The sequence below is a fragment of the Sinocyclocheilus anshuiensis genome, unplaced genomic scaffold (genome assembly GCF_001515605.1).
Source record: "Sinocyclocheilus anshuiensis isolate Anshui unplaced genomic scaffold, SAMN03320099.WGS_v1.1 scaffold376, whole genome shotgun sequence".
Classification (NCBI taxonomy): Eukaryota; Metazoa; Chordata; class Actinopteri; order Cypriniformes; family Cyprinidae; genus Sinocyclocheilus; species Sinocyclocheilus anshuiensis.
Window position 1 is genome coordinate 227,456 of NW_015558600.1, and position 7,971 is coordinate 235,426.

The 7,971-nt window shown below is 36.1% G+C and overlaps 1 protein-coding gene across 1 annotated transcript in view; it reads right to left on the reverse strand.

The window, feature by feature from the left end:
* Positions 1–7,971, reverse strand: part of LOC107680139 (adaptor related protein complex 3 subunit beta 2) — a 40,812-nt gene that overhangs the window by 8,001 nt on the left and 24,840 nt on the right. The window contains exons 13-19 of the mRNA XM_016475911.1: positions 7,112–7,244; positions 6,657–6,766; positions 6,405–6,581; positions 4,633–4,819; positions 4,325–4,443; positions 1,335–1,373; positions 671–790 (exon numbers count right to left, since the gene is read on the reverse strand). Of these exons, the coding sequence (XP_016331397.1) occupies positions 671–790; positions 1,335–1,373; positions 4,325–4,443; positions 4,633–4,819; positions 6,405–6,581; positions 6,657–6,766; positions 7,112–7,244 (885 nt within the window). The remainder of the gene's footprint in view (positions 1–670; positions 791–1,334; positions 1,374–4,324; positions 4,444–4,632; positions 4,820–6,404; positions 6,582–6,656; positions 6,767–7,111; positions 7,245–7,971) is intronic.

The following is a 7,971-nucleotide window of genomic DNA, read 5'->3' on the forward strand; positions in this document are numbered from 1 at the left end:
ATTCTACTAGGAGAGCGAGTAAAATTGTGATGAAAAATTTGTGATGAAATTGTGATGAAAAAACTAAAAAGGATGTCACATTTTCTTTGTGATGAAAAAAATAAAATTGAACCGGTATCAGTGCTGAATCTCATGAAAATTAACTGTTTTTCCCAATATTTGCATGTACTATGCATTTTTTGTAATACAGGTTTGAAGACATTAGCTTAGCAATATACTAACATCAGAATTCATATTATTTTTATTCAAAATGGTGATGAATACTTAGATAAAATAATTTTTTTATTCGTGAATGAAAATAACTAATAGGGAATCTAATTAAAATGAGTATTTTCTATTTGTATTTGTTGTGCTGATTAGCATAGAGTCGTTAGCTTAGCAACAAACTAATGTCCGACAGGAATCAGTGTTGAATCTCATGTGAATTAACTTATTTTCCAATATTTGCATGCACTAAGCATTTCTTGTAATAAACATAATTAACTTAGCAACATGCTATCTGTTACAGCTAAGTGACTGTTTAGTAGTTTTTAGTTTCATCTTAATTTTTTGTGTTTGCTATGTGCTTATTCTTATTAGTTTTTGTTCTTTTTAAACATTATTATTTAGTTGTTTATATAAACATTTTCCCATAGACAAGATTCTATGGGATGAATATGCATTCGCCACAGTTACCGCTATCTGCTGATTCAGTTGGACCAGATTCTCCTTCGGAGTCTGAGTAGAACGGTTTCTCTACTTTTTTCTCCTTGCGATCCTTCCGGCTTGAGCATTTGCTCCAATCTGGAATCTGCAAAGGATCGCAACAAACCATCAAAACAAGCTCAAGTACATCTGGAGGACCTAATCAGAGAAAGAGGTTCATATAACGGCCATGAATGCCTCTTTACAAGCAGCAAACATCTCTGTTTACACTCATACACTAATATAATTACAGTTCTAGAGACTTGTGTCTCTCTTTGCTCAGTGTTTGATGTCTACAGCAGGGAAGGTTGTGCATTCATGGCCACTTTTATTCTCATTGTGTACGCTTAAACATATAATTAAAGAAATCCCATCCTAAAAAAGATCCCAAAGACCTCCAGCACTGAATTACCCAAGATTAATTTGACTTTAAGCTAGAATTAGCATGTTGTTAAGAACGTAAATTAGCGATTAGCAACTAGCACCAGTGCTGTAGGCCCTTTCCGGGGTGTTTTTTGAGGTTTCTGGTCTTTAATCGTAGAGCAAGGGCTGAGGAAAGGGAAAGGCTGATCTAGCACAGTACAGACGCTACGCTAGGCTGGTGGCAAAAGCTCTTTGGGTCTGACGCTAAGGGTGACTGACAGACTCACGCTGGTTAAAGTGGTGACTCTTTCAAGCAGCCTAATAACCTGGCAAACAGGAAAGAATAAAAAGAAACGCAAGAATGATGCTGTGAGATGGCCAGAAGAAGAGGAAAGAAAAGAACAGAACAGAAAAGAAAGAAAATATTTAAAAAGTACACACAAGGATTCAGGTTGCACTTGTCAACAGATTAGCACGTATTTGGATACGTTTTATGTCCATATTTCGCTAAAAGCTTCAGTCAAAGCAACTGAAAGTGTTACATTCATACCACGGACGATAACTTTATAAAGAGAATAAATTATAACTATACGAGAAAAGCAACTTCCACACCACAGGTATAACGGTAACAACACAGAAGAATGATATTATTGAACAATTTTTTTTTCGAGCTACTGAACACTAAAAACATTGACAGCCAATCAGAATGCATCCGACTTTAAAGAGAGTGAGTATTTAAAGCATCAAACAACAAAACTGCAGTGCACGCTTATAATAAACAAAACACTATCAACTATATTAGCGCCCCGTTGGTGTGGGCACTAATATAGTTATGGTTATAGTTATCGTTCTTGGTGTGAACGGGCCATTAAGGGGGAATTCACTCAGAATTAATAGCATTATTTACATCCGTACATCCTTTAGTGTTCAATTTAATCAGTTTGCTCAATTTAGCACTCATAATTTTCAATGCAAATTATGCAAATTGGGTAACTGCATAAACACGCCCACAAATTTAATGCTGAAATCAATCTGCACTGCACAACTCACAATCTTTTGGGTCATTATTAAGTACTAAGTGGTTACCCAGCTAACAGAGAATATTCTCAGAACTTTGGCTAACGTTCTGGCAAGGTTTTCTCAAAGTTATGAACAAGCTTTCTTCCAGTAACTTTAATAGAATGTCAGTTTAAAGTTATCTGGTCTTTAGTAATGTTCTCAAAATGTTATTTATACATCATTCATTAAACTTTTTTTTCTTAAATGTTTCAGTTGGATGTTCGTTTAATATTTTTTTAAATGTTACTACATGTACAACAACGTTTGTATAACCATGAAAAAAAGTTTTAAACATTTTGAAAAAAACTGGATGTTTTTAATGTTCAGAGAACATCAGAAATAACATTTTCATTACTAAATTGATATGCTAGTAAAACGTTCTTTGAGCATATTTTTATTAGCTGGGTACGAAATGTGGCAGATTAACACAATTTGACATACTTTACTGGGACCGTACTACAGCTGTTATTCAGGCAACTAAAATAGCTCTTTAAAATGCAAAAAGTCAGTTATATATTACTCTTTTCCTTTGATTAAAAACATATCTTTAATTCTGTTTACTACCTGCAGTCTTGGACAAACCATCAGAGATTGTGGCTGATTAAATTTGCATGTGTTTAGTTTACATTGAAATATTGTACGCAAGAGCGTCTGTTTAGTGAATTCACCCCTAGTTTAGTGCTTTCAGAAGGTCTCTTATCATATACTCAATGTGGCAATAACAAATCTGTATTAGGATGATGTTTTAATGCTTTGCTGAGCATTTGGTGTCACCGTAATGGAAGTGCAACATTAATATGAAGGTTTTGCAATTTTATGGTTTGCTTGGCAGGAAATGAAGTCAGCAGATTTCAGACTTGAGACATGAAAACACACACTTTAGTAAGGTTGAGTAAGGTTGAGCCAGAGGGCCCGACTACATAAAGGACAGAGAGAAAAGCCACAGCACTCTTGTGGGCACCTCTCTCCAGTCTCCCAAGAGACCCATTCGGCCCTCACTGGTGTCTATGACCTCCTCTTGCTGCTTAATATGGTGGGCGGGAACATAAAGAGACAGACAGACTGTCAGAAAGGGGATGTGGATGAACATTGGAGGGGATAAAACTGACAACACCCAGAAATCTGCTGTGAATGATGAGCGCTTTATGAAATAACAAACATGATTATGCAGACAAAAACCTGAAGCTGGACTCAAGACCCTGACCGATCAGTGTGTGGTACAGACCTCATGCATATGCAGATTTGATCATGGAATATTAATCAGGAAGGAGTGGCATGTGTAAATGTGTGTGGGTGTGTCTGTCTAGTTAGTTCTAGAACTCTCAGTGATTTAAAAAATTCTAGAATCACAGAAAAACATTCAGATCTAGTATCTGGACAAAGAATTTTAGAATTTGTTTGTAAATAATTTTAAAGGAACGTTCAGTGTTCAAGTTAAACTCTATAAAAAAAATGTAACATGCTGTTAATAGAGTGCAACAGTGCACTTTTTCAACGCCACGGGTTCCAGATGATTTTTTTCCATTCATGTTTCCCATAGTTATAAACCATGATCCAAAACAACCAGCTACAAGGTGAACAAGGTGAATCTCAACATTACAAGCTTTGATTTGCAGCAAAAGGTTCACATATGCTAAAGAGTTCTTATGGCATAATTTGCTTGTCACGGTTCTCCGATTGGTGGAGATTCTCTGCAAAATTATGGGTAATGTAGTTGTCCATCAGGAATTTCATGGTTAAACGTGATTATTTAAAAGATTAAATAATGCGAGCTGATTACTTCAACAAAAGCATATACCCTCGATTAACAACCTCGTAGCTCATAACAGGTCTGTCTTTAAAGTTATCATTAAAAATCAGTTCCGCTATTAAGAAAATGAATGGAGTTTTTACTTCCAGAACCCGAATGTTGCACTCTATTACCAAGGGAAATAATTTTGACACATCAAACAATAGGGCTGCAGGATGAGTAGCTACCACCCCGCTGAAATGAAGAGCGTGCGATTTATGTGTTATGAGGGTGGAGTTATGCTAATGAGCGAGGAGAGTGAGCGATATAAAAGTGATTGAGCATAGCGTGTTTTTTTGTCAGTGCTTTGGGGCGTTTCTTTGGGAGGTCTTGCATGTTGGAGCTCCCTCTGGTGGTCTGTAGGAGAAGCACCCCTGCGCCCTCTGGCCCTGTCAGAACTGTTCGCTCTGCACACACAGAATCCTTCACCTCCACGTTGCGCACGGACGGGTCGGGTGCCGATTCAGGCCAGTCGGGCAGCTCCTGGTATCCAGCGGCTTTAGCGTTCAGCAGATGAGACAGCGACCCCAGCTGGAAGTGATCTCTGTCTGCAAAGAATTGAAGAAAATCACAAATGAGATCTCTAATGTCTCAATTGTGTCCTCAGATTTTTTCTGAAGGTCCCAGTAATCTCAAGAGTTTCAAAAGAGATGTAAAAATATGCTCAGATTTGCATGCAAATCAGGATTTTTATAGTTAACTAAAACTATAACTGAAACTAAATTGAAAACCTTTACCTTTAAATGGAGACTCCAGGACGGGGGCAGGCTTGAGTGCAAGGAAAAGCTTCTTGGCGTATTTGTTAAGAGCGCCACTCTTATCGGTGGGCACAATGAGTTGGCGGATAAAACGGGCACGATCTCTGATGTCATAGTTTTGATCATATTTTGCCAGGTTCAGTACATACTGCGTCAACAGTTTAGTCTGAAAGACAGAAAAGAGAAGAAAAACACGAAGGAATTTAACTCTCAGGAGTCTCAAGAGTTGCATGCCTGAGAGGCAACGTAGTTGAGTGCATCTAAATGATATGACATGCAGACATAGATTGTATTGCTTGATTAAACAATGACTCGTGTTGGGTTTCTCCAAAAAAATTGTTACACGAAAAGAAAAATTGAAAAACTGAAATAAAATAAAATATATAAAAAATATCAAATTATTTTATTTCATTTACTTGCCAAAGCAACATTTCTCATTTTCATTTAGTTTAACTTGATGTACTAAATTTTAATAATTAAAACTAAAATAAAATGTAAGAAATAATGATAAAAATAAAAAGAAATTGCATGGAAATTAACTCAAATATACATTTATTAATACATTTCAGTTGTGTCCCCATGTTTTCAGTCCTATATTTTCTTGTCTTTCAGCTGTTTTAACCTCATTTTAGAGGTTTTCATAAATCTTCAGCTATATTCAAACATTGTTTTGGAAAATACTGCACAACATCAGATTACCTTAAACATCTTAAACTGGCTTTTCATGCATTTTTAATGGGAAAACCTCAATGTTCAATTAATATGAGTACCCTTTAATTTTCTTGTTTGCTTTCATTTATGAGTTTTGTCATTTGGCATAATGCAAGGGAGCTTGCTTACTGCTAAAGTGCTTTGCATCATTTATCCTAATATGTTAAAAAACAGTTAACAGCATGCAAACAAGCTAATGTGATGCATGTAGTCACTTCTGTGCAGGGTTATCAACAACTTAAAATATTAAAAATATTTTTGTTAATTGAAATAAAGCTAAAATAAAATATAAATATTACATGGAAAAACTAAGCGAAAATTGCTTTGGGCATTAACTGAAATAAGATTAAAGGTGGGGTAAGCGATTTTTCAAAAACGCTTTAGAAAACTGATTCGGGCCGAATAGCAAAACAAACTTGTAGCCAATCAGCAGTAAGGGGCGTGTCTACTCATGATGTGGAGGAGAGAGCGTTCAGGCTGCGCCGCATCCAATGTAGACCATAGATATGTATAGTATATATCTATGGTGTAGACAGCATCACTGATTATGATGAGTTCTATAGTATTTTGTCACGCCGCGCCACTCGCGTCTGGTGTAGACACGGTGTAACATTGGTTTTGCTTTGTTTCACAGAACTAATCGTTGCCTGGGTTGCATAGGTATGTGTGGGGTGGAGCTACCAAAATAGGGGTGAGACCCTTTTGGGTTAGGGGCGTGTTTGTTTTGGTGATTTCAAATGTCAAAATTGGCTACCAGAAATCGCTTACCCCACCTTTAAAGTAAAACACAAAAATTACTAAATGGAAATAAATAACAAAAACAGAAATAAAAATAGATCTAACTATTCATTTTTTTTTTTTTATTATAAAAATGACAAAAGCACATAACAAAAAATGAACTAAAATTAAAATGAAAACTGAAAATATACAAATAAAAGCTAATTCAAAACCTTAATAAAAAATACAATAGTTTAAAAATACTATTAAAATAACACTGCTTCTTTGTAAAACTGGTCATAACCACATGTTTGTCCCCTCACCTGTTTTGAGTTAGTAAGGTACAGTTTGGCAGCCAGATTGATAATCTGCAGCTTGACAATGTCTTCCTCATTGGTGAAGCTTTTGGCCATCTTTCTCAGGACGTCAGGGGCGATTTTGGGGACGTGTTCGCAGTATTCTCCGATCAGCCACAGGATGCTCGCTCGGGCCATGGGCACCTGACGTCACACACATTATCAGGACTACGGAGTCCGTTTAAATGTGAAAATGGGTAGTTTAGATCACAACTCTACCTGGATGTTGTCGATGAGTTTGGCCATGTGTTTGATGATGTCGCTGTGCTGTTCAGGCTGCATCTGCAGAAGCTTTTTGATCACCACCACTGACTCAGCCACAACCAACTCTGAAAACACACACAAACAAACACACACCAAATATTACTCGACATTATCAGACAGACGTCTTTGGCCATTGCATTGCGCCTTGCTGTTTTATACAGCATGTGATGGACCAATTTCAAGTGTATTTCAAGAGTATTTACTGTACAGGAACAATTGCATGTTACAAAGTCAAAGGCTCATATTTTTCTTCTTTTGCATCATAAGAACCTCATCTGACATCGGGGCAAACAACTTTTGATGTCTGCCTAAGTGGTTCTCACTTTATGGATAATTAATGACAGTGTGGGCATTAAAAACAGTTCTGTTGCATTCCCTTGCACTCAATCTAGCAAAACACACACTCTCACCGTCTCTATTGGACAGCAGCTGAACGAGGCCATTCAGACAGGTGTCTCTGACTTCACCGATGTTTGTAGCACAGCGACCTATGGCCTGAATGCTGGCCGCCACAAAATCCTTATCCATGCTCTTAATATATGTCTAGAACACAAATAGAGAAATATATTATCCCTAATTATAATATTCTAGAATATACTACAACACTGTTATCCATAATCTTAACATGGGTGAATGACAAAATGACATGGACATTAACTTATTTTATTCAACATCAACATTTTAGGTTAAAATTTATATGTATGTGTAATGTAAGTGTATTTTAGGTGTTGTGATGGGTCACCATTTCTTTTTTTATCCACCTTTTAGTTTGCAGTTCACTTAATTAGTCATGTGGTATGACAAATAAATCATTTTTCAAAAGTGCAAATATTTCATGTAGTCTCCTAAAAAAACTATAATCTTAAAAACTTAAACCAAATATTGTTTAATTTCGTAATATTAGTTTCATAATGTGTAGTACTGTTCAATAGTTTGAGGTCTTTTTTTTCTCAACAAGAATTCATTAAATTGATCAAAAGTGACAGAAGACACATTTATAAGACATTTAAAATTCTGTTCTTTCAAACCTAATCAGAGAATCATGGAAAAAAAATTTGTGAAAATATTAAAGGGGTCATATGATTCTGCTAAAAAGAACATTATTTTGTGTATTTGGTGTAATGAAATGTGTTTATGCGGTTTAAGGTTAAAAAAACATTATTTTCCACATACTGTACATTATTGTTTCTCCTCTATGCCCCGCCTTTCTGAAACGCGTCGATTTTTACAAAGCTCATCGGTCTGAAAAGCGAGGTGTGCTCTGATTGGC